The sequence below is a fragment of the Larimichthys crocea genome, chromosome XVII, assembly GCF_000972845.2.
Source record: "Larimichthys crocea isolate SSNF chromosome XVII, L_crocea_2.0, whole genome shotgun sequence".
Classification (NCBI taxonomy): domain Eukaryota; kingdom Metazoa; phylum Chordata; class Actinopteri; family Sciaenidae; genus Larimichthys; species Larimichthys crocea.
In genome coordinates this window covers 6,187,043-6,214,363 of record NC_040027.1, presented here as the reverse complement: position 1 = coordinate 6,214,363, position 27,321 = coordinate 6,187,043, and the positions used below count along the sequence as shown (strand labels likewise).

At 42.3% G+C, this 27,321-nt stretch overlaps 1 protein-coding gene across 4 annotated transcripts; it reads right to left on the bottom strand.

The window, feature by feature from the left end:
• Positions 1–317: 317 nt before the first annotated feature.
• On the bottom strand, positions 318–27,321 carry btbd8 (BTB domain containing 8). 4 transcript variants are annotated; one of them, XM_010734351.3, is made up of 19 exons: positions 27,198–27,321; positions 26,094–26,242; positions 24,163–24,342; positions 21,456–21,565; positions 20,981–21,095; positions 17,864–17,953; positions 17,065–17,145; positions 16,880–16,976; positions 15,740–15,828; positions 14,267–14,369; positions 13,590–13,772; positions 13,316–13,486; positions 10,365–10,494; positions 9,396–9,457; positions 8,163–8,697; positions 7,438–7,525; positions 5,453–5,568; positions 3,457–5,367; positions 318–1,249 (listed from the first exon to the last, which is right to left on the bottom strand). In XM_010734351.3, the coding sequence occupies exons 2-19, from the start codon at positions 26,195–26,197 to the stop codon at positions 750–752; spliced, it is 4,665 nt and encodes a 1,554-aa protein (XP_010732653.2). In that variant the 5' UTR covers positions 26,198–26,242; positions 27,198–27,321; the 3' UTR covers positions 318–749. The 4 variants fall into 4 exon arrangements, with proteins under 4 accessions (XP_010732653.2, XP_027145882.1, XP_027145883.1 ...); XM_027290081.1 differs by having other exon boundaries at positions 26,094–26,290; positions 27,198–27,265; XM_027290082.1 differs by lacking the exon at positions 27,198–27,321 and adding an exon at positions 26,959–27,186.

The window sequence follows — 27,321 nt, the reverse complement described above, 5'->3', positions numbered from 1 at the left end:
AACGACATTTTACAACTTTTTACAATATTTTCTGTCAAAAAAGGTACAGGTGGGTTTGTATGATTAATAGTTAGTTTTTGATACAGGTGTGCCTTTATTAATTAGACTCATTTGTAGCAGTTCGTCCACAGAGCCTCGACACGGCGGACAGTTTGACTTATACACAGGTGTAATAACATTAATTAAGGCTCCACACCTGTTGTGAGCAATATGAATATCGATACGCCTGTGCTTTTCTCGATATGGCATGCCATACATACAGGAATAAACCTGTCCATGTACCCCAAACAAATAATTACACAAATCTTCACAGTGAGAAACACTTAATTTTTTTTTTCCAGAAACACAAATCTTTATTTTCAATATGACATTAAATGCAAGCCAGTAGGCCAATATTATTTTTCTTTAAGAAACTTAAGTCGACATATTATCAGAAGACTGTCATGAGAAAGAAATAAATTTTTTTTTTACTCTATTCTTTTCTAGGGCTTTGAAGCAACATCAATTTAACAGTCAAACATACAAAAATATCAGCATGCATAACAGCCCATTTGTTCAAGAAACAGTCCAGAGGGCATCATGAGGAATGCAAAAAAGCTGCTGCAAAGTCCAGAGAGTTCTGCAGGGTCCAGGAAAAGAAAAAAGATTGAGGCAGAATCATTTTATAAATTATAATAAATTAAGAAAACTGAATGGAAAGATGTTCATAGAGAAGGCATCAACTGTCCAGCAGGCTCTCCTCTGTGCAGTCAGTGATGTGTTTCCAGTTCCACGATGGTCCACTCCCCTTGTGGAGATGCAGCGTCTTCTGGGGAGAAGCTGGTCACTGTGATGCTGGTGGAGGAGTCCTCCATGGGCGAGATGAGCTCCGCCCAGCGTTTGAAGGTCTCCTTCTCTGGGGACAGGAAGGCATGTGAGTCCAGGCAGTCACGTGACAGTGACAGTGTCTGCTTGATAAGGTACTGGGCCAGGTTGAGCTCCTCAGGCACAGGGTTTATGATGCCCAGACTGGACTCGTGGTCTGTAAGGAGCTGCCTGAGCAGGCTCCAGTCCTGCTCTGCAAACTCACTGCTTTTGTCATCATCTTCTCTTTGCTTTTCTTCGCCTGCCTTCAGTTTAACATTTCTGTCCTTGTCCAAGCAGTGCTCAAAGGCTTCTCCCACATCCAGCTCATAAATGGGAGAGAGGGCTTTGGATGGTCGGCGGTCATGTTTGCAGGTTTGATCCAGTCTGTCACAACCATTGTCCCCTAAAAACAATTGACAATACTGCAAAATGACAAACTGGTTTACTCCTCCACAGTTCTCTTTTTCATTTCAGAGATTAAGTCACTGCCTACTACAATAAAACACTCATTACTGAAAGTTTACCCTTAATGCAACTGTGTCCTTTAAAAGATATTCTATAGTGAAGTAAGGTGAGGATAACATATTGGCCAAGCAGTGATACTGATGGTCACATTGGAGTCAGTTAATGGAAATACCCATTAACAGTCTTAAATTAATTTTTTAAATTCATAACTGACTGAATGATTAATGATGAAAAGGGTGTACAGTTGCCTTAAAGGTAAAGCACAGAGGAATGCTTTTCTGAATGAATCTCTTTATCCACCTGTTCAAACAAAGTAAGCCATGCACTGCCAGCACCAGTGAACTTTGCATTGGTCAGTAAGTAACAGCGATAATGTTTTGAGATTTACGTGCAGGTCTTTGAACGAGCAGACTTAAAATACTGTCACAGAAACTTAAAACGCAAGCAACAGTGCTTTTACTGTAGCAGCACAAAAGATGGCACACCACTCAGTTTCTTTTGACATCTGTTGTGTTTTCTATTTTTAACAATTTCAAAAAAGATGAAGTAACTGATCACTGTTTGATGTTGACAACAAAATCATTTACATGTTTGCATCGGGACAGACCCTCAGTAATGGTGCAGCGGGATTTCTTTTTCTGAATATGATAGTGAAAAAAGAGAGACATGGCAGAACCATGACAGCTGCTCGAGAGACACATCACATACTTTACAGAGGAGGCTACTGACACTACACAAACCTACTGAACAAAAGCTTATAGACAACAAAACACTTTTCTTAAAAACGTCTATGCATCTAGACAAGTCTACTGGGTATGACAAAAGGTAATGGACCATGGGAGAAAAAAAAAACACACACACACACACTTAAATGATGAATGGTATAGGGCAATGACAAAGGAATTTCAATAGTGACATGCATGTGTGCAGTGCAAAAGTAAAAAATAAAACAAAGAAAAAACAGGTACATTCTCCAACAAAAATAAAGAGAAACAGCAAGGAGATGCAAGGGAAAAGTTTCCCAGGATAACACTTGAAGCAGGGGCTTCACTTTACAGAAGCTTGAAAAAAATCTCTTGCTTGTAATTTACCTGAACACAATTTTTAAAAGGTGCTAATATAGCATTTTAACATCAACATGTCTTATTAATTAATCAAGATGTTAGTATAACTACTGAAAAAAGGAACGATCACTGCAACGCTGAGCAGCATCTAGTGACACTACAGTGCAAATGACTGTACCACAAGGTCCAGATTTGTTTGTGCTAAGGCGCAGAAGAAGAACATATTTATCATTTACAATAAATCTAAAGAAAAAGCAACATCTAAAACAAGAAGCCATGTGGTTTACGGGAAGTAGAGTCTAAATTTTATGAAACACCAGCTTCATCAATATCACTATCCGTGACATGATATGAAATGATCCAACAATGGTCTAACTGTAATAGTAATTATACCAACAAATTACATTTCATTTAGCATTGATATGTTGATGTTAAAATGCTACATCACCTTCAAATATCTCAAATTATCTATGGCTTCAAAGGGCCAACTGTTCCACTGCATAAAAGAAATGACAAAAATAATCAAAATCTTATTTTTATGTACATAAAAGTGCATTTATATACCTATGTCACAGGCCTTGTCACAAGGCAGATTCTTTTGGACAAATCCATGATCAGTCTTAGTAAATAGTACACTGCTTTCCCCTTTTCTGTGTAAACTGAGTTACCAAGGCCTAAATGCCTCTGACTAAAGGTAGTTCAGTTGTTTAAAATGTACAGTTTAGGTTGATTGTTATGATGAGACCAATCTCCATCTTTAAAAGGATATTGATGTTGCAAATTCAAATTTACAACAGCTATGCAATCCATGCGTTGAAATGAGAGGAAGCTTTTAGCCATGAAAATGTGATCACCACTGATTTCATTTGAATTTGAACTTTATTAATAACTAGTTTTTAAACTAGTATGCTCAATGATATCCTTTTTCTGAAAGAGGGATAGGTGTATGTTGGATGTAGGTCTAGGAATCAGAGCAGAGAATGAATCTTGCAGGGATAAACTATACCTTCACTGATGGAGTTTAGGGATAAGAGATGGGGTCAGATTTGGGGTCTAGAAGAGTCCGTAGATCATACATTACCTGCTGGAGATTGTGCAGCATGTACAGGAGAGTCCCCTGTCAGCTGAGGCTCATTTAAGTCTAGATGTAAATCAGCTTTCTTGCTTTCTGAGGGATGGGTGTGATTTTTGCGCAGCCCTCCGTTGTATTGTTCAGTGTGCCGCAGGTCCAGATGGCATGGGCGCTCCTGAGGAGTGATATCTCTAGTGTCAGCATCCAGGAGGGGACTGCTGTACTTCACTCCATCAACCTGGATGTGATTGCTCTCCTCCTGCATGGGCTCCTGGATCTCTGTGAGGAATACAGAGGATTTTTCTTCTTGGTCCTGGTCGTGTTTTTTGTGCTTCATACCTGCATTTTCAAGATGGCATGGCAGGTGGTTCTGTTGGTCACTGGTAATTGTGGAGTCTGACTCGAAAACATCACAGGGAGTTGCAGCGTCATCAGGATGCTGAGGTGGAGTTTGGACGCCCCCTTCCTCTGAGCCCAGCTCCTCACACTCATCGACTGAAAGCAACACCGACCTACGGAAGTTAGAAGTTGACTGGTAGTCGGGTTGGTCATTCTCCTGATCTACACCGTCATCGTCGAAAGCTAGGTTGATAATCCCCTGATAATGTGGCGAGGCCTCAGTTGGTGGCGGCGGACCATGACCTGGAATCACCTCAACTTCAGACCGCTCATCCTCCGTTGCCTCTTCATCTTCCTCTTCGTCCTCTGAGGAAAAGAGCTGGTGGTCGGGCACACTCTTGACAGTCACAGTGGCTTCGACCTCTGAGTGCTCCTCCTCGACGGGAACCTCATCTCTTTGCAACCAGGAACGAGGACGCTGCCTTACTCCCTCCTCCTCACTAGTGGTCTCTGCTTCTCGACCACGCAGCCGTACCTCCACCCTCAATCCTGCCCCACCTTCATACATCTTTAGCTCCTCTGGGGTGCTTGTGTCACTACTGCTACGACCCAAGAAGTCATGGCAGCGCATGGTGCCACACTTAGAAACCCCTCTGTCATTGGAGCAGTCATCATCTTGTGAGCCTCCTGCATCGTAGTCCTCTGAGCGGGGCTTGATGTCGTCAGAGGAAGTGGTGTGCGTGCTGCCAGTCTCAGACTCAGGGCTGACCTGATGGTGGATGCCGCTCCAGGTGTCCTCTAAGGGAGTGTCGGTGCTTCCCATGCTGCAGGGGGTGTCTATAGGACGTTCAGTGTCTCTTGGAGAATTCAGGGAGCTGACCTCATGAATTTGCCCTCCGCCGATGTGAGCAGGGATGACACAACTTGAAGATTGTTTACAAGTGGCTGCATGAGCAGATTTAATATAGGGGGTGTTGTTAGCTGCTGGTGTAACACTGGTCCCATCACCTGCATTGTTAGTGTTTTCTGACTGTTTTCCAGTCTTCTGGAGACTCTGCTTAGGGCTTGATTCCACTTGAAGGCTGAGTGGATCCCCTCCACAATGGCTGTTGGCTGTGTGCATTGCAGGCTGGACAGATACAGCCACCTCTGTACTATCTTTATACACTGCAACATCACCAGTGTTTTCGATTGGAGCAAGCTCCGTGTTACAGTCTAAATTTTTACCATTCACTGCCTCTTTTCCTTTGGTCCCTGACCTCTTAGAGGCAGCAGAAACTGAGCTTTTGGAAGTGCCTCCAGACTTTGGAGAACCTTTATCCACAGATAACTCAGTAGTACTTTTCAGCTTTGGGGCAGACTTGGCAGCTACTACAGAAGATTGCTTGGAGGGGGCCAAAGAGGTTTTTGCTGGTTTAGCACTGGATTTAGCTGAGGCGCCAGTCGCTGGAACGGGTTTTGTGGTCTTCTTTTTAGGAGCTTCACTGGCTGCTTTGTCTGGTGCTGAGGATTTTAACCCATCTTTACTGTCTTCTTTCCTGGGGGAAGCTGGCTTTTTCATGGACGAGCCATGCTTGGAGACTAAACCAAAGACAGAACAGAACATTAATACGCTGCCACAGTATATTTACAGACATCTGAATAATTCAGACTTTGAACAGCTCACCATGGTGGTCTGGTGTGCCTCTTCCCTTGGTGTCTGCCCTTGCTGCTGTCCCTCCAGTAGACGTTTTCTCAGTCTTGGCTTTGACACTTTCTCTCACACTTGACTTATTGGAAGGACTGTGATTAGTGAAAGAGATGACAAACATCAAAGTGACCACAAATTCTTTTACCACAAGATCACAATTAATTAATACATCTGACTTCCATCATCATTAAAAATATAAGGAGCTGCTGAGTAAAGTAAATCACAAATTCATATTTAACACCAGCAGGGGGCAGCACAGTTTTTTCTTCCATTTGGTCAAGGTCAAGCCTCTGAGACATGAGCTGATTATCAATGCAATGAATTTCAAGTTGCTTGTGCCCTTGTGAAGGATGTTCTTCCCTGGTCTGAACAATATCTAACTTTAGGAACAAGAGAACAAAGAGTACATTTTACAGTTTTGCTGTGTGCTCAAGGTTGATGCATCACTGTGACATCTTAGAGCGAGTTTACACAATACAGTTTTATAGAACCTAGCTTGGATTGTCATGATAGTTTATAATATTGAAGATCAGGTTTAAAAAATGCATAATGTACAAATAATCACTTTAACTGTCACCTATTTTTAGGTTAAAGAGAGTGCAATGTTACTTGCTCTCCTTGAGTGAATTATACAGCAGCTGCAGCAGGGGAAACGTACATTTTAGTTACTACACAGATCTGAATTGTACCATCTGTTTCAAAAGAAGCCAATCCACAGACACCAAGATTTGCTTTATTGGGCTATCCGCTTTTTATTGGCAAACGTACATGGTTGCTTTCCAGGGAGACTATTAAATATTCATGTGCTTCCAGGACAGATGGAGTTTGGATGGTGCCGATTGTAAAACGGTTATTTTTAAACACCTTTAAAAAAGGACGGAGAAGAGGCTTGTCAGAAAACACTACACAGCTGCTTTTATCCGCCTGACAGCCACATGTGCCCTAAAAAAAACAACAAGGTGATACTGTGCTGTACCCGTCTTATTCGCCCTACATTTATGTTACTGAGCATGCAGTGTTAGATATGTTTCTTTGGTTAGAATGCTTCAGGTTAACGAGGGAATATATCGGCATCAGGCTCATATTGCATCTTGGTCTGGTCATGTTAGAACGGCAGTGAGGACGCATGGTACTTATTTAGACTAAATTCAAGTTCAAACTACAGTCTATAGACTGCAGTGTGACCTGATACAAACAGTAAAAATAGTTCTTTCTTGTTTGAATGTATTGTTGTTTACTTCAGTGTAGATGACTGTGAAGGGGACAAAAGTATAATATTTCTCAACAATCTGTCTGGATAACAGAAATGTTTCTTCAAGATTTGGAATATCTTGATCTCCTGGGCTCCTCAATGTTTTTTGTCCTTCTAATATACCCTTATACGTCTCATTTAGTCATTTCTGTTGTTATACAACCTTTTCCACTGCACTTTGGGCTCTGTAAGACTAATGCTTATGAAGAGAGAGGTGAATCAGAGGTGTCATGTTCCTGTTTGTAGTCAGAGTAATATTGACCAACTACGCAGGCTTGGTTGCAGATAAAGAGTTTGTTTGGACGAGCAAACTGGGCAGAATGCAGCGACGGAAATACAACCTCTGAATCTATCGGCTATTGCCTGATGATGGTTTAGCTTTTTATTATCTTTTTAAACATATTTATAGAAATCTGTCATAAAGTTATTCTTGCACATCAAATTTTTACACTGCAGAGGAAGTCCGGATGTCCGTTATCCGCTGACTACACCTAAAGTCCCAAAATACTGGTTGTTGTCCCCAGAGGCCATATCATCATTACTTCCAAGATTGATGAAGGATTCACATACAACATACTGCTATACTTAAGATAGGCAGAAAAGAATGGATGGATGGATTAATGTTGGCTTGCATACAGGAAATTATTAAGTTATAGCTTTTCCCCCTGAACCATTAAAGAAAAGCCCACACACGAGGAGTTAAACTTACCTGCAGGTCTTTGCTGTATCGGACTTCTGAGGAGGTTTTGTCAGTGGAGACTTGTTCATTGTCTTAGCCTGGTGTTTGGCCTTTGCACCTAAAACACAGAAAATGAGCCACAATGAGAACAATGAACCAAGAATACACACAAGTCCTTTACCTATGACCCTTGATTTACTCAGGAATAAATCAAATCATTTTTCAGGGTGGGGAAATGTGCTTTTAGTGTGTGAGCTCACATCACAGACGTTTACAAGTCACTTTCAGGGCAAGGTGCGATGACACATGCTGCGCTTGTATCAGCAGGGCAGACAGCTGAGGCCCACTTTAGAGATTACCCCACCTCCCCAAAACCATCCTCAGCACAAAAGCTCAGTGTGATCAGTCACACCCCATGACAGCTGTACAGGGCTTTGACCTCTGCTGTTCTGCTGTGAGTTTGTACACTAACACCAGCAGGCTGCCAAGGACAGCCTCATGTGGTTGGTTTCCTAAAAAAAAAAAAAAAAAATCAACATTCATACATGACACTTGCCCTTGTCTTCCAAAAGTCTCTCTTGGCCACACCACAACATTCATCATATTAATTAGTTTGCAGGTTCTTTCATATTCCAGCCAGTGTTACACCTGGAGCTGACTTGCCGACACTGCAGCTTGGCTACAGGGATGTCCTACATTGTAATTGGTGTCAGTCACAATGATGAAATGTGTAGAAGTCAATAAAGAGCGTAAACCTGGGATGGAGTGGGCGTCGTTGCGAGGGCTGCTGGCACCGTTCTCTGGCGAGGCACTGCCTGATGAAGCACTGGGCTGAGCTTGGGTGGTGCCAGCAGTGCTGTCAGCCTTTGCCGCTGAACTCTTCTGAGCTTTCATTACCGCTGTTTGGCTTGTGGACGTGCAGCTCGGGGGAGAGGTTTTAGGCCTTGCACCTGGGTTTGGCTTCTTTTCTTGCTCTTTAGCCCCGTGAGAACTTCTGGGGCCATTGGCACTGGCTACATCCCGTCTGGTCCCTGTAGCTCCTGTACCATTGACAACTGGTGTGCTGCCTGATGCTGCTTTTGCTTTTGCTGCTACACTTCGGTCTCCTGGTTTCTTCACATTCTTTGCCTTTGATGCCTGACCATCTCCTGGTTTGTTAGCTGTCCCTAGTCCATCAGACTTCATGGCTGATGCAGCACTACGGGAAGAAGAAGTCGTGTTTTCGGACACTCTCTGGGTCCTGTGCACAGGACTCTCAGGAGCAGATGGAGGGCATCTTACGGCCCTTGGCTGCAGGAAACAAATGAACACATCAGTCATCTAACTTTAAGACTACACAGTCATATGAAACTGAATAACAGTAGTGCAGATTATTGAATCCACTGAAGTATACCACTTGAAATGATGCATTTTGTGCAGTTAGTCTGACTTGTTACTTTCAGCTTTTAGCAGTTTTAGCAAATGATGCTTCTTTCTTGTTCTGCTGTTATGAACTTTTGCAAATAAACTAAACAAACTGTAAACTTATGATTGCCTTTTAGTGTCAGTAGAGCAGTTACATCAGTGAACTGTGTCTTGCAGGTTCAGAGAATCAGCACAAAAAGCCTAGAGACAGATAAAGTTCCAGTTTTGATTGCGTCAAACCAAGAGAGTCCTGAGAGATCTGTGGGAGCTGCCACTGCTCTTAACCACTCATGCCTAACATCTTGGCAGTCCCTGTCTGGATCACTTCAGCCAGGCTTATCTTAGCTATACATCTGCTTAGAGAGGCCCTGCTGCTCATTTCATACTGGATGTCTTTGCTGTGAGGGTGGGGCATTTATGCCATATGGCATCTGATGGCCACAGACTGTAAGCATTGTCGGGGATTATACAAACTTAAATGGATTTCTCTGAGCTGCATCGGCACCGTAAGATCATTAGCTAAGTCAAAGTTCATATTTCAATGGTTCCTAAAACAAAAATAAAACAAATGTTAATAATATTACCTGTGAGCTAGTGAATACAGGCTTTTTAGCAAGTCTTCGATTGTCCCCTTTATCAATAGCTTCTGTCAAAACAAGATGAAAAACAAATTAGTATTTTGTCTGCATATTCAGATCCAAGCACAACACAGATGAAAAAGGCTGCACCATTTTTTTTTTTCCAACACGCTGCTTGAGTTCTTCATTATGTGAGCCAGTGGAGCCATTCTGTCCATTCACAAATTCTCATCTCCACACCCCGTGTTTACCCTTTGGTTGTTGACTATCAGGAAACAAACATTAAATCAATGGATTGATCAGTCAGCCATGTCTGGCAAGGACTATTCCGAACAAAGCACAGCCATTTGTACACTTCACTTCAGAGCCCGCTGATTTACTTTATTCAATCAGAAGCAAATCAAGTCATATTAACTTTTTCTGATAAAGTACATTTGTAATGTTTCCTTGTGAGAAGAATCTGATTACACTGGCAATAAATGTACCAGTAACAGGCACACACTGATACCAGCCAAATCAATTATTCATGCAGTGCATTTCAACACATTACTAGCTTAGCGTTGAGGAAACGACACATTATTTGTATTTGTGGAAGCTCCTAATCATGTGCAGACCCACAAAGACAGGAATCCTGCCTTTCACTCCCACCCATTTAAACAAGCATGGCGTGTCTGGTGCATTTACCATGTTTGCGTCCACTTATCTCAGCCTAAGACAGTTCAAACGGCTCACGTGAAGCAAAACAAGCACTGACCAAACATTAAATGAATTAATAGTGGCCAGGCAGCTGTGTTAAATCAGCCATCAGCATCTGCTCCGAGAGCTTTGGTTCATCTGTAGTGATGCAGAGCCTCTGCCTCAGCGCTAGGCTGGGTTATGGAGGGAAAAAAACAAAAAACACACACATACATCCACATGCACTGCTGCAGCAGAAATATCATGTGTGTGGCTGGAAACAAGGATATCCTGCCTTACCTGCCAGTATCCTTTCTCTGTGCTTGTAAGACAGGGTCTCCCATCCCTGCGTGTGGCGGACCGCGTAAAAGGTCTGAAGCAGGAAGGTCCACAGCCGACCGCACAGCGTACAAATCTCTCGCCTGAATGGCTGGCGGTAACACAGAGCACAGAGAGAGTCGCAGAGGAGAAGAATGGAAAGGGGTGCGCTACAGCACAAGCGAATCAGCAGCTGCTTGAAGAACCTTTTGCCATGGCAACAAATACCCCACACTCCTCCCTCCCTTTCTCTGTCCCTCCCTCCCCCCTCTGCCTCTGTTGCAGAATCCACTCGAGCTCCCTTGAGCGAAATCAGTGATGTCAGCGGCTGATGCCCATACTCCTGTTTCCACGCCTAAATATAAAAACGGGGCTGGAAGGTGGGGAGGAGCTATCTGTACTTCCTCCACTGCATGAACCACACGCCCCTAACCAGCAGACGCACAGCCAGATTAGTGAAGGCCGCTGGCACACGTCACAGCCTCCCTCTGCCTAATCCATTATGCTGTACTGTACAGTATTTACAGGGGTTATGTGCTTTAACTTGTGTGCAGCCAGGTCACTTTCTCCTGAAAGTCAGCTCACAAGCTCAACCCGCCTGCTCACACAATACACTTTGTTAGTTTGTAATCTCTCATCTGACCAACACTGAACAAAGATTACAGTTTATCTGAGGCTTCAATCGTGTAATTAAAAGTTTATACTTATGTACTTATACTTGTTAATGCATCATCTCAAGCATATCAACATCTGAGATGAGAAATGGAGTTGGGTGTTGAAGAAATTATGTATTTTGACACAAATAAATTATTAGCTACAATCAATCAATCAGTCAGTCTTATTAACCATAACTGCTATAGGTCTAAGTTCTGATGAAACTGGGAGGGATGATGTTCTTGTTACTGAAGGGGGTGGTTGCATCATTTGTGTCATGTGCTGTTAAAGGTGACCTGTTGAGTTTTTGACCTCTAGCAGCACTATGGAGCAGTGTTTCTAAGAGTGGCTCCCTGCATGTGCACACAGACACACAGGTGACACAATACACAGTCCTGCCAATGGTTCCTCACTAATCCACAGGTATATATACTGCAGTGCACCAGCATGGACGTAAACAATGCAAGATATAAACATTCAGTGTGATTAACAATGAACTCACTACTGTTGTCTGTAGTAGTAGAAGAGGCCAAGACTGAACAATAGTACATTTGTCTTGTTTTACTCACAGACCACCTCCTCAGCAGTGATGAGACAGATTCAAGTAGTCTCACACAGACAATTTCCCACACTTTGTTTCAGTTCTAGCTCAACTCATTATCATTCTGATATAGGGGTAAAAACACTCTGGCTTGTTTATATTTCTTTATACTAATCACAAGTGTCTTGGGTGGCGCTAAGCCAAGGATGCAGCCGTGGTGTCCTTGCAAAATACTGTCAGAGCTTCACTGGAACATTTGCATGTGGAGAGGTGAGCCTTGGCATTACAATGGCTGAATCCCTGCTTAGGAGCTCACTGGACTTGTTAAAGCTACAGATGATGCAGCTCTTGTAGAACGTATCCCTTTATATCTCTACCACCATTCACCCAAAGAAACGAGCAGGGCTGCCTCATTGCACAATCCAAATCTTCATCAAAACCTCATCAAACCCTCAACATTTTTTAGCACGTAGATTACGAGCTTGGAAGCCGTTTCCCTTAGCGACAGTAACAGAGTGAAACATTTAGCCAATGGCATGTTTATATCCCTAGTCTATTTCCTGTTCATTCATTTAAAAGACAGATTCAGTTTTCAGATAATCATCACTCGTCTAATAAAGCCATAAAAGATTAACACAGTTCTTTGGTGGTCCTTTCTAATCTGACAGTCAGTAGAAGTGATATAACTCATCTATAAAACAATAATGCAACAACTTACAGTACACAATAATATTCAAGTATACAGCAGAAGCCATCACCAACTATAAAAAGGTTTGAAATATGTTAGTATAAAAACCCTTGTCCACCATTATACCACAATACCAAAGCCAAGCAGCATCAGGCCCATATCAGAACCAAGTTTGAAGAAGGTTTGCAAAGCCATGTTGGACAACTCATTTTGACAATCAGAGCAACTAAACACATATTCACCCCAAGTCCATGCTTTGGTCTGAAAAGCCAAGTAAATGTGGCATTTGCTCTTCCAAAGCTGCAACAATCGCTTCCTCCAGACTGAAGTAAAGGACATGGAAGCACATGGTGGTTTCTAACAGGAGAGGTAAAGATGTGATCATACCTACAGTTTGGTTCATTTGGTCTAGACTAAAAACAATAAAAAACATTGTTGCCTTTTAACACTCGTCTGCTGAGGGTTCAAACTGACTTATTACAAACATGAGTTACATGAACTGACTCAAAAAGATGACGCCGGTGGCTGATGGAATGGATTGTAGTTCAACTGTTTAGCTTGTATGCATATAGCCCTCTGCAGCACACTATTCATTACAGTATTCTCTGGAGCTCCAGGGAGTCGTACAAACAAAACATTATATGGAGAAGAGAGAAGTCAACGAGTGTTATCAGAACAATAACACAGACCAAACAAGGCTGCAAACTCTGCTACGCAGCTGCTTGGAGAGAATTGTAAGTAATTGGAATCTATATCTATTCATTGACATACTATTTATTTAAAATCCTTAAGGTATATTAGAAGTAATTAATTACTTTACTTACTTACTTTATCCGTTGCAGAGACAAGTGGCTAAAAGCCCTGTCAAAAGCTAAGAGGGTTTGAAGACTTGTTTGAGCACACTAAACACCTTTTCAAGCGTTTGTTTGGTTGTTTGGTCCACAGTCTGAATGTCAGTGTTCATACTGGCCTTTATGAAAAGGACTGAATGAGAAATCACACCCACATAGAACCAATTAATAACAGCATGATGAATCTACTTCATCTCACCACTACTTGCGTTTGCCCTCCCTGTTCCAGGAGAGAGTCCTCTTCCATGTCGTCTCCACACAGACAGTACACAGCAGCAAAAAGATCACAGCAGTTGTCCACAGTCACGCCCTCTCTGATGGCAGAACACAGCTTTTTCCACAATGTGGGCTCTCGGGTAAACTCTTCCCTCTGTAATGGCATGTAACACACACTGAGAAAAGCACAGAAACCTGTGTTGAGTGTTTTTTCACCAAGGATGTTACAATGAATGAGCATGCATACGCCGCCTTACCCTGCAGAGGTCTTGGAAGGCCTGAGTGCGGATGACTTTGGGGAGGTGCTGAACAATGACGCTGAGGCTCTCCTCCTGTAGCTCTGTGGCAAGACTCCTCACCTGTTGGGCCCACTTGACTTCTGGGAGACTGCCAAGCAACTGCTCAGTGCCACAGAGCATGGTCACTGCATTCTGTACAGTCTGAATGGAAACATCTATCAGCTAAAGAAACTCTCTCTAAAGGTGAGAATACAAAATAAAAACAAATGAACAACCCTACATAAAAAAAACTCTTATTCTTGCCCAGGACCTATTGATCAGTGCAGGAACTCCCCAGATTGTGTAATGGTTCTTGGCCAGCTTTGAATCTCAGCTGGCCAGGAGTGAACAATAGTACATTTGTCTTGCTTTGCTCACAGAGTGCGCACCACCTCTTCTGTAGTGATGAGAGACAGACTCAAGATTCAATTATCAATTACAAGGCTGGATCACTCCCCATCTGTCTACATGCACATCATATTCCCAAATTAGTCAGTCTTTAATAACTGAGAATTAAATAAAGGTCATCTTTGATTTGATCATGTTTGACTTTCCTTCCTGTGGAAAAAAACACTAGAGAATAGGGCTGATGATATTTGTGCAATTACATGAATACAGTACAGCACGGCTGATGACTCTGCAAGGGAGGAACTCACCATGGTGTCAGTTACAGCCGTTAGACAGGCTCTGTGGAGCTCAGGGGACAAGAGGGAAAAGTTTCTCTCACACCAAGTCTTTACAAAATGATCAGCAACCCATCTGAAAATACAAAGAATAACTTGCTTTAGAGTCAGTTCAGTATCTGATAACCTCTAACCCTGGAAATGCTCAAAGTTTCGAGAATAGTTTCAGTCATTGTTCTTCCTTGTCCTGGAAAAGTTTCATTGGAGTGTAGCCCTTTACTCAGATCGCCTATGTGAACCTCAGAGTGTTTTGTTGAAGCTGCACAGTAGGACACTTCAATGTGGGTTTACTGGACATGAGGTAAAACAGAGTTGCAGAGTTCTTTTGAAGTCACAAGAAGAATTCTCAAAGCAGCCCAGAGATGCTGATGGTTGCACAGCCTATTAATGATCATGGGCTGTGTGCATGTAGATACACACTTTACAGACCTGGCTATCATGTAAAAAGGAGTAATAACAACAGAGGTTAAATGTGTCAAATACTAGGCCTACCTGTAACTTTTTGTGAGCATTTTGTGAGCATGTGCTGTATTATTAAATTTCTCTGTTCCTGCAGTGTAACCCAGATGAGTCGCAGGCTCTGAGGCTTTAGCACAGCAGAGCTTTCCTTGAGGGAACAACGCAATGAGTGAGGATGAGAAGGTCAGTACGTACTGCTGCACAGAGCACCGCAGCTCGCTTCAACGTCGTACACACACACAAAACCAGCTCACAGACTTGCTCGACACATCCTACCCCCCTGACCTACATTTACACCCTTCTTGCCCGCACACTGCAGTGTGCAAGAGCATCGTTAGCACAGTCGGATTAGATACAGAGACAGATACAGGAGAACTTAAAGTAAGGTGTACTCAGTATGGTGAGGTTGTATGAACACATATGGATAGAAAGAAAAGTGTTAAAATAAAGACATGATACCATAAAGGTTTCCTATTAAATCTGATCCAAGAGCACAAGCAAGCTTCACTGATGTCTATGACATCTTCATTTCAATTCAACCTTTTAAGTTAAAGATGAAATCAATGAAGCACTGTGAGACAAATAAAGCGTAATTCGTTAAAGGATAGCAAATACTGTTTATTCGACTTTAAACTTCTGTTTTAATTTATATGAAATCAAACTGTATTACACAACTAACCCTGACCCCGAGCGACTTAATGAAGTACAAGTATGAACCCACATGCTGTTGCCTAGCAACAGGATGCAGATGTAACTTGCAGTGGCATGAATGGAGACAAGTCGGAATGTGTTGCACTTTTTTTTTTTTTCAAATTACATCATTAACTTATTTTTAAGGTCAGTTTGACAGCAATTAAAATTTCAGGGTCGAAGTGTGGCTAATTTCCCAAAATGTTTACATACAAAATGTATTTTCAGTTTCAAAGCTATAACAAGAGATATATAACGAGAAGCGACTTGCTCGATTAGTGCTGAGCTGACACTCACCTCTTGCACAGCATGTGGAGGCTTTGAAGGCCTAAGGCATGTGTGAGGGACAGACACTCAAGAACTGTTCTCTGAACGCCGTCAACCGTCTGCAAACGCACAAGGAAAGAATGAGAACATTTATATTCATACGCTCATGTTAGAAAGTGTTGCTCTGAGTGATCTGTAATAAAAAGAATGAAAAGAGAAGTCAAACAACATTATTATTGACAGTGAGCGAACAAAATCAACAAAAGTAAAGCCAAAGCACTAAAGAGGATCTGTTCTTGGTATTTTCAGCTGTGATACTCCACATACTGCTAACAGGCAAACAACTAGACTGACATGATCAGACATACCTCAATTACAATTAAAAAATTATCAGCAGAACTATAATCACAATTTAGAATCAGTAACATTTGATCAGTGCTATAATGGCATTTAGCATAATCACTTTCGAAGGATCAGCCTTTCAAGTAAGTATTGTCACATAGTAACAGATGTATGAATCTGTATTAGGAGAAGGGGGGCAGCTACTGTGCAGCTCTAGTCCTAAGCCAATGCCTTGGTCACACAGAAAGGCCCTGCACCAGCTAGGAATCAAACTCAGGACCTTCTAGTTATGAGACAGGTGACAGGTGGATCTTCACAAACCAAGCCACCATGCTGCCCAACACGACCTAATTCCAGGATCTAAACTTGGAGCATCCATTAAAGTCAAGTGGTGATGCTCTCTTTTTCCAAATTAAAATTCTTTAAGAATCATGTGAAATCATTTTGATGCAAGTTATTCAACTGTATTGTTTACGTAGGCATTAAATCTGGTGGTAAAATTGTGGTAGATAAATGTTTCTGTTTAGGAAACAAAAGCCACTTATTAAATGTTCAATAACTGTGCACATTTGAAGGGAGTTATATACTGCATATGTTTGCAAAAAAAAATATATGAAGGTGAAAGATTAATTTCTAATTTCAAACAACATATCAGGAATAATAAAGTGTGAATACTGAAAAGAAATTCAGATTTATTCAGATTTGTGAAGCCCTAAAGCCAACATAATGCTAAATATGAGACTACCTGGCACATATACACTGTATAGAAAGGTAACTAGAAGATCCATCCTTTAAGGTACACGCTAGTTGTCCTTTTGTATATCTGACCTTGGGGAAGAAGCGGCAGTAGTCTCTGGTCAAAACCATCTCCACCACGTCTTTCAGCCCCTCCAAACCCAACATGTCTGCCGCCAACACCACCTGACTGTGGGACAGGAGGCACCAAACACAGGTGAGTTTGTTTTCTGTGGCTGGATTGTAATTTTGGACTGTTGTCTGTTTACATACAGTACCTGGCACTGGCTCCAGGTGGCAGATCAACAATGGCCCCATACATGAACTGGAGCAGGATCTCCATCTCATCTGGACCTAAGCTGAAACAGTTGACAAAAGAATCTGTTTACAGGCTAACACAGACAGAGACAGAGGAGTCCCAGATCACTGTCAATACTATCTAAACTACATTTTTCCTGGAAAGGAAGCAAACACAAGTGGGAATGCTGTAAACTAAATCCATATATCATGCAGCACTCAGTCCATGTGACTGCAGCCCGAAGGCCACTTCACAGGTTTTCTCCCTGCGTGTCAAGTCAATCCTCCTCCATTCTGACAGCCGTGTCTTCGCCTGTTACCCTCAAATCAGTAATACTGAAGCAAGTGACATGTCTCTCCCTGGAGAGAGGAAATAGGCTTCATTTGCCTCTGTCGCTCTGAAAGGAGACTGCGGGTGGTAGTAAATAGGTGGGCGTGGTGCTGATGATGGGCGGATGAGGAGACATTTATGTGCCTCGCAAAAGAAAACATGGCAAACATTGCTTGGTAGAAATCTGAGCGAGCCATCTGAGATTCCACTGGCAGTAGGTGGTGTGTGTGTGTGCGTGTGCGTGTGCGTGTATGTGTGTGTGAGTTAAAAAATGGCATTGTGAGCGATACCCCATACTGTACAGAGCCACCTCTGTTTCAAGGCATGAATAATTAATGCAGCATATGCAGTAATTCAGCTGTATTGTTCGGGGATGAAATGTAGCATTGTTAGGCCAGCAGTTGAGGTGTGTTATTGATCTCTGTGACCTGCTGCTAGACGATGCTTACCCTTGCAGAGTGATGCACTGTCTGGAGCTCTCCATCCAGCTCCCGCTCAGCATGGCACGGAAGTACTGAGACCGCGCACACAGGATTGCCCTAGAAACCCAATAAAGCGGGCAGTTGCATGTCAGATCCACACAGCAGTTTAATATTTCACATCTTCTGGTCAGCTGGAATGTATTTAAGTGACTTTAAAGTGACAAAGCTGGACAAAAAATGCTAAGTGTGTGTTTGTTAGTCTCAGGATTGTATCACTGATGTGGAAATTCATTGTTCCTGAGGTGTTTTTTTATTTTTATAGGGGCATTTTATTAGCTCCAGCAAAGGATGGAGAGGAGAAAAATAAAGAGCAGAAGTCATTCTACTAAAGAGCATCGCGTCTGCATCCAAAGCCGATACATCTTATTCCTGTGTGCCACAGAGCTCCATTGATGTCCAAAAACTATTAAAACACATCAACGGGACACACTTTTGTACCGGGTGACATTAACATGAACACACACACTGTACTTTCATATCCCACATAACTCAGCCTGCTGCCAGACATACTTACCAGCATGCCAAATTTGTATTAATCTGCAACTGAAAATAGCCCCAACAAATTCCCTTCTCTTGCTAAAAATGGACATAGCAGCTGCGTTAGGAAATGACTTAATTTAAAAAATGAAACAATATATTTGTGACCTGCTTCCAGTCTTCAGGAGGAACTGACAGGCTTTTGAGGTTGAGACCCAAAGACAGGGTAGAGAAATCAGAAAGAAAAATGAAATATAGAATAAAGCCAGACTTATCTTTAAGCCATCTTTCCGCTTACTGGGAACTACCATCACCCAGGACCTCAAGAGAGCTGAACATCAGCTCACTCATCAAGAAAGCCCAGCAGAGGATGTACTTCCTGCGGCAGCTGAAGAAATTCAATCTGCCAAAGACAATGATGGTGCACTTCTACTCCTCCATTACTGAGTCCATCCTCACCTCCTCCATCACCAACTGTTGTCACCGCCAAGGACAAGGGCAGACTGGAGCACGTCTTTCGCTCTGCTGAAAAGGTGATTGGCTATAACCTTTTGTTTCTTGAGGACATGTACTCCTCCGGGACTCTGAAGTGTGCAGGAAAGATTGTGGCTGACCCCTCCCACCCCAGACACAAACTCTTTGAATAACTCCCCTCTGGCAGGATCCATCAGAACCTCACGCCACAGGAACAGTTTCTTCCCATCTGCCACTGGCCTCATCAACAAGGCTCGGGGCTCTCTGACACTCTGACGCTCAACCTCCACCCACTGAAAGCTACATGTTGCATGAACATAGGATCTACATTACATTAACACGCACCTTTAATTTAACATCTTTTGGTCGATCTCATTTCGCACATTTGAAATATTCTGCAGACTGTGAACCTTTGCACATTACCTGCTAAATTCTTTGTATATTCCTGCACAAACTGTACATCTTAAAACATACTTAACTGTACAGATATTTATCTTTTTAATACTTGATTGTTTTTCTTATATATTTTACCTAATGTTTGTCATGCACCAAAAACACCAAGACAAATTCCTTGTATGTGAAAATGTACTAGGCAATAAACCTGATACTGAGTCTAAGTAGTCTTAGTGTTGGAAGTCGGTCAGTAGTAACTCTTCCCAGTCAAGTCACCACAAACTTCTCTCTTCACAAACTTGTCGAAAATTGGATATGTGGTGAGTGGACTTGGATTGGAGGCCGTCAAGATGATGTGACAGTCAGATAGATAGGTGACAGAATATTATACAGTGGGTCATGTTACACTGTCAGGTGTTATCGGGTGATGGACGATGTTCACCTGGACAGCAGACCCTCAGGCAGCTGCTGGAGTGACAGACTTTTCCTTCCTACTCACTATATACAAGCTGCTATAAATATACCAATAAACTTTCTTAGTCAATTGATGGTGTTGAGAATATGGTTAACTGAATGTTAAGTTTGAATTTAGTTTATTTTATTTTTATTTTACTTGATTTAGGTGATATGATTAAAGTAAAAAAGCTGTTTGTTTTTTGCTGTGTCATCTGTACAAATATCTGTCTGCACAACCTCTGACATTTTTGTTTAAAAATTCTAAACACTTGTACAAATGTGACAACTTAATACGAGTGCTTCTATTATTTATAGTTCATTATACAACAGGTAGTTCTGACCAAGCAATCTGATTGGTCAACTATGTGAATGTGTTCAAATCAACATCACCTGAGTAATCACTAAAAATATTACTCTGCCATCTCACATCCTGACATGTAAATAAATGTGAATAAGTATACTAGGGGTCAACTTTTAACTTTATATAAAAAGTTGCAAATACAGCTCTATTTACCTAAAAATACATGTTAAGTTTACTCAGTTTAATGTTTATATGTGTGGTATTTATTCAGTTTTGTGTTTATGTGTGGTATTTATTCAGTTTTGTGTTTATATGTGTGGTATTTACTCAGTTTAGTGTTTATATGTGTGGTATTTACTCAGTTTAATGTTTATATGTGTGGTATTTACTCAGTTTAGTGTTTATACGTGTGGTTTATGTGTGTGTATTTCAATAGAAATAGAGAGAGTGAGCAAAACATTTTTATTTTGAGAGCAAATTGCCACAAAATATGAATCTTTTAAATATATTTTATTTAATTTGGTTATTGTTGTATAATTGCAATTTTACATTCAAAGGTGAGCTTCAACTTATTATTGGCACTTAAGTGCTGCTTACGTGCCTAGAATAATGTTAATGCACACCCTCTCATATAATACTGCTTCCAAACCCACATTCCAAACATGTTTTATATGTGTTACTGTGTTATATGCTACATGTAAACATGGTATTTTTGTGCATACACAGTAAAGTAGGCCTCTGGATCAGAGCTGCAGCAGCTGACATCGTGTCGTTATACAGATCACTGCTGCAGAGCAACTAGCTCTCGCTGCCTGGCTGCTCCCTGAGCACAGGCTGTGAGACACTGTCTCCATGGTTACCGGCTGGAGCTACTATCCCTGCATCACTGAATGACCACCCACCAGCTCAACACTGGCAAGAGTCAACAGCAGATGTGCGACCTCTGTAGTGGGGGTGGGGTGGGGGTGTATGTATAGTCCTACCTGTGGCAGGAGAAGACCTGCTCTGCCACTTGGATGGTGATGTCACACTGCTGTCCCCTCTGGTACAGATCCAGCAGGTCAGCTCCGAGGCCAGAGGCTGGCTCAAGAACAGCGTCTGGAGTGAGGTTCAGGGGGATAATGAGGAAGGACAGGAGAGAGAGAGTGATGAGAGGCTGTGAGTGGGTGAGACATTTAACACAGGTATTGTGTGTGTGTGTGTGTGTGTGTGTGTGTGTGTGTGTGTGTGAAAAAGCAGTGGTCGCCATCATTAAACCTCTTAACTAAAAATACTGTAAATAGTGAAAAACAGCTATTATCCGTAGCATGGCTGTGCTGCAATTAGCAGTAACGACAACAGGGATCCAAATGCGATTATCTCCTAAGTGGATTATTGCTAAGATAACATGATGTGAAGAAAAGGGAGGGAGGGGGCAGCTGAACTACTCTCTGTAGAAAAGCATGTTGATGTGTTTACCTGAATCAGTGGAACTATGAAGGTCTGCCGGGTCGGGAACTGGCAGCGAGCCCTCCGTGTCTGGGATTATTTCAGCTGAGCGCATGCTCTGGTCTGCTGTGTACACTTGTCTGCAGGGGGGGAGACTCTAAAGGTTAATTAAAACTGTGCCTTTCACACCTATTTAAATTTGATGCACTGTGACTTCAGAGACACACAGGCCAGCCAGAACCTGAACTCAGAAGCAACCTGTTCGGAAACATTCTGTGGCTGTGTTGTTGTCTTTTTTCAAGTCATCTGCCCTGGTCATAGTCGCAGTAGAAAAAGTCTGAGTACAACAGCCCCAACAGCTTCTTCCACTTCCATAAATGCCAGCCGATGACAGGTTCTCCTCCCAGTCAGCTGTTCACAGAAGACCCTCAAAGGTAGACAACCTAGGTACCAAACAAGGTGTGTCCATAGAAAGGAAAACTAAAAATCTGAGCCATCCATTTCAAGTTGGACTTAATTCATTTGAATTATTATATTTAATTTACAGTCATATAAAGCAGAAATAGCTGGAATAGCTGGAATAATCACAATTAGGAGGCTGGGGCCAACAAATGAATAACATAATAATTCAATAAATAATTCAATAATAACTAATCGTTTCACTTTTGTAGAATTTACTGGCCTGTCGCAGATATACAGGAATCAATGTTCATGTTATCCAATGTGCGATGAGACAAAAACTGTGTTTATCCTGGTTGCTTCCAGCAAGCAGCACAGAGCAAGAGAGAAGAAGAAGCAGCTGTTAATAATGACAACCAGAATTGGTTAAAAATGTTAAATTATTTAACACATTAAAGGATATTTTATTTAAATATTCTAGAAGTATAACTAAACTCCCCAAAGCGCTCTCTCCTCCAGCAAAATTTTAAAAACGCAGCAGAGGACATCACTAAATGGAACTGACATATCATTGAGTTTTATTCAGTTTTGGCAGAGACTCTTTTCTGACAGTGTTTCTACACCGCTACTCAGCGAAAGGGACCTCCTACCTGTCTCTGATTGGCCAGTACTCATTGCCTTCGTTGGTTTGAGTTGGTTGGCTTTAGGCATGATGACTAAGGGCACGGTCGAATAGTAAAAAAAATAGCTCCTAAGTCCTTTCCTAAACACTTTTTCTTGACCTCAATGGAAAACATTACGAGGTCAAGGAAAGATGTAAAGCAGAATTCATAAGAAGTTAGGAAAAGACAACTGCGGTGTTCAGAGAATCCGACTGCACTCACACTAGACTACGTCATTAAGTGACTGTGAATGTTATTGACGTGATCTGTGGTACAAAGTTCAGAAGATGGACTACAAAGCGCTTCATCTGAGATACTCCCTAGATACTCCCTGTGCGCTCTGACCACGTTGTTTCATGCAGGAAATATAAACGTGGACAACCCGGTGAAAAATCTGACTTCATAATCAATGTCAGAATACAAATAAGAAATGAATATTGTCACCTGTCACAGAAATCAAATGAAGTGTTTGTTACACTGGTATGGTCACTCACCCTCCTGTCCACTCATTTAGAAACATATTAGCAAGTTATGGCAAAGATATGATTAATCAGCAAGGGTAACTTCATGATGATCTGCATCTCAGTAAGTGGGACAGCATTACCTCCTTTCTTTTTGTAAAGAATGGTCAGGTGTATCCCATGCTAAAGGAGAAAATAAAGGAAGCACTGGAGCTCCTTTCCTTAACAGTTAGAGAATTCAAACAGCTCTTATAATGGCGGCTACGTTAATACTTCTGGGTCATTTCACTCAGTGAGGAACCTTCATAAGCAAAATTGACTATTCGACCAGACCCTGAGATTGGTCAAAGTGAGGGCAAGAATGTCAGCCAATCACAGGCAGTGTAGGGCGGGCCAAGCTGCCAAACTGTGAGTCAATGTGCCATGGTGTGTGCTAAATGGAGGAAGGTTGACACTGTTGATGCTGCGGACCTAAACATGAGGAAATCTCTATCTTCCTGAAGTCATAATTGACTACCCCTGATTTATACTGTCACAATTTGGATCTGAATTTGGATCAATTGATTGACTGATCAACAACACTACTAAAAATGGTTCTCAGCTGAAAAAGTGGTTTTAAGGGTTGATTACAATGATCTGTTCAAGCATGCAGTTATCGGAGTGCTTTTTATCAACATTTCAACATCCACATTGAAAAATTGACTCTGACATACTGGTAATCAGTGAATTTTTCCCGGTCTTAAATCTCAATCCTTGAACGCAGCGATGTTTCCATTTTCAACATTTTTAAACTCTATAGTAGTTTAACAAACTGCTGACTACTTTCTTCTAGTCCTTATTATAAATTGCGAACATGGACATAAATCGGTGGATCAAAGACCACCGAGCTTTGATGAAAACTGCACTACAGATGATTATGAACACTCATACAGTATATCATATTAACATGAAAATATAATGCACAATTTATTATTCAGTAACTGCAGCAGCTGCCAGGCTCCTTGAAACAAACATGCAAACACCAGCAAATGCTACGGATTAAAGAAGGTGTGCCTGGCGCCCTCTGTCAGAGAGTGTGTGAAACTGTAACACTGAGAATGAAGGACATCCTGACCACTCTCTGTAAGCGTTCTCTTACAGGGGCAAATAGAGGTCATATTAAAAAAAAAAAAAACATCTGCTATGATCATCAAATCACTTCAACCCACTGCCTACCTAAGGAAATCTTTTAGTCCAGGCAGCTCATAGTCAGGCAGATGAATGATGGTGGGCTCTTTGTGCGTCTGTCCCTGGAGAACATGAGGGGCTCTGGCCAACAGTACAGCCCTGTGAGCCCGGAGCGAGCCTGAGCTGGCATACAGAGAAACATCAGCCTCCAGCTCCTCCTGCAGCAACCTGGGGAGATACATTACAACACTTTATCATCAGTGATCAGTGACTAGATAACACAAAGTATAGTTGGAGCCAAGTTGGCAAAATGTTCCTATAAAACATGCATTTAAGAGCCACTATAGACAGACACTAAACACCTACACAATCTATGAGATTCAAAGATTAATACGATGGCCTATTTTTCCACTTCAGAATAACACAAGCACAGTCCTCCTGAGGCGCTTCATTTCTTCTTCCCCATCATTATCTCTCTTCCCGCCTCAATGACTGATCTGGGTGACCCAGAAATCAGTCAGCTTAAGGCCAGTCGTGGTGGTATGAGTTTGGATGCTGGTACTGTGTCCATTACTGTGACCCTCCAATGAGAAGTGCCAAACGTGATGAGACACTCGTGCGAAAAGGAGGCTCACGTCCCCATGAACTAAAGCGCAGTGAACTGCTTAAATCCACGTGAGCTCAAATTTACTGGACTGCCCTGTGTAAGGTTTTTGATTCTAGATCCACTGATCCTCTTATCTGAGGAAAGGCTGTGATATAATAATAATAATAATAATACGATTATAAAAGAACAAAATGATGTATTTTGTGACTTAAAGCCGTATTTTAGTAGTTTATTGCACAACACTACCCCGTAAAACCACTTACTGCAAAAAATCTGTCTGCTGGCATGTGAAAGGCTGTCAGCATGTGTTGGGTCCAAAGATGGGGACATCCAGTAAATCGATTATATGATGAGTTAAGAAGGGTTAAGGTCTACACCACACAAAAACAAATTCATTCATTTTGACTGCTGGAGTGCCTCTACTCCTTTTACATTAGCACAGAAACAAATAGAAACCCGAGTGTGAGAGTCCACTCCTGATCTTGGAGACAAAAAAAACTCAAGGTTTAATTAATAACTTGTTTCTGAAGCTTTCAACCACGTCTTTAGTCTTTCTCATTGGAGTTTGAAAGAATAAAACTAAAAGGAAAGTTATTACAAAACTACAAAAACACTCCATCACCTGAGGTCAAAATTGAAGTAGCAGCAGAGGAGATATACCCTGATCACGTTTAAAATCCTGGACACTACAAGTCCCATAGTGCACTTTCTGCGTCCTTCTCAAAGCCTAGCTCGCTAGTTTCTAACCAAGCACCAGCCTCAGTGGCTGTGAAATGAAGCCAATGCGACAGTGGCAAAAACTGTAATTCCTCAAGCAGCCACTTGAGGTTGGCTACAGAAATGTCTCCATAAGAACTCACCTGTTCAAATTATATTAAGGCTTAAGGTTATGCAGAATTAACAGTGTGGTTGCTTTGGCAGGTGGGTGAAGAGGTCAGTGCCACATATTTTGAGCTTCACAACAGCTCTTCAGAAACCTGTGGGTGACGTCACGTGTACACTGTCTGTTCTTTTTACTGGCAGTGCTTCTAATGCAGATTTTCTCATTAGGTTTCTATGTCTGACTGTGCTGATGTTACCATGATGACATCATCAGGGTCATTTCCCTCCCACCATAACACATTACAGAACTGTTTTACAAGCTGAGCAGTACTGTTTGAGGTGGTGGAATGCCTCTTTAAAAGTGGGAAGAATTATTTTAATCAGACAGTTTCTTGTTGTTGTTGATCTTTGTTTCAAATGACAGAGATGTCCCTGATTAAAGCTTCTTTGTACCCGTTCAGTATCACTATCCGATACAGGTCTTTGTTACTGACATGTGTACATGATCAGCAGGCCTTTGCAGTTCAGTGCATACTGTCACATGCCTTACCCGCTTAGGTCTGCAGATAAAGCAGATGACAGACATCTCTTCAGCTGCTCTTTGTACTTGCGCTCTTTGGCCTGGAAGTCTCTCGCAGCCTCTGTCGTGATCATGGTGTGTTATATTCTCTAAGGCCGAGGAGAGACCGAGACCTCAGCCTGTTGACAGAGGGAGAGACAGAAGAGGATGACAAAGCCAGTGTCATCCTGTGGAAACAGGAGCACAACACAACAGGAGCACAGAGACACAGGTTAGAATGCTGGATCACACCAAGGCCGCACATGACCGGACGCTTTGATGTGTTTGAATCAGCTTCACCTTTCTGCCCGAGGTGACCTGACGTGATTACCGGTGTTTCGGTTCAACGAGCGACCGTGTTAACTTGAGACCGTCAGTCGACTGAGTCTGTGGTTGCCGTAGTTATGACAGCTAACAAGCTACGTACCAGTCCAACGAATGTCTCTTTGTTCAGTTGGTTTCTATTAACGTTACAATGTAAAAATAAAAAATACCTGATCCGGTGACAGCTACGTATTAAACACGTTCGGCAGAAGGTCGCCAGTTAATAGGGTCGCCAGATAAACCGTAACACCAGCCGCTGCTGCCCGGAGAGGCGCTGTTTTCTCCGTGAGGACAGTCAACTGAAACGGGCTGAGATGACCGCGACCAGCTGCTGACTGACCCAGAAAAGCATTTCATCGCATTATTAAAACAATACCAGCTTCCATAAAACATGAGCCGCTTCTACGAGCTTCCAGGTGAACGCGCCGCTGAGAAAAACCCGGTTTGTCTCTGGAAATATATCTAGAAGTTTCAGTTATTCAAAAGCAGCTGACGTCCGGTGTGAAACACACACAGACACACTCACACACACCTCTGTTAGTGTGTGTGTTCGCTCTCTCTCTCTCCGCTGCACGCTCTGTCCGTTAGCTCAATAATACTACTCTCCCGCGGCTAGCATGCTAACACTAGCTGACACGGGCTGGTTGGTTATCTTGTTAAAAGCCCGCGAGAACAAGCCGAGCTGTGGACAGTGACTGCAGCCGCTGACTCTGCCAGAACGAGGCTCGGTAACAAGCAGTACTATTTGAATTAACAGGCTGACCCACTGACCGATGTTGTTGACATCACCGCTGCACGCCGTCCGCCGCCCGTGACACGGTTCTTTACACAGACAAGGAGCGGACAGAAGCTGCGGCGCATGCGCAGTCTAGGAACGAGCTTGTGCCCTCGAAGA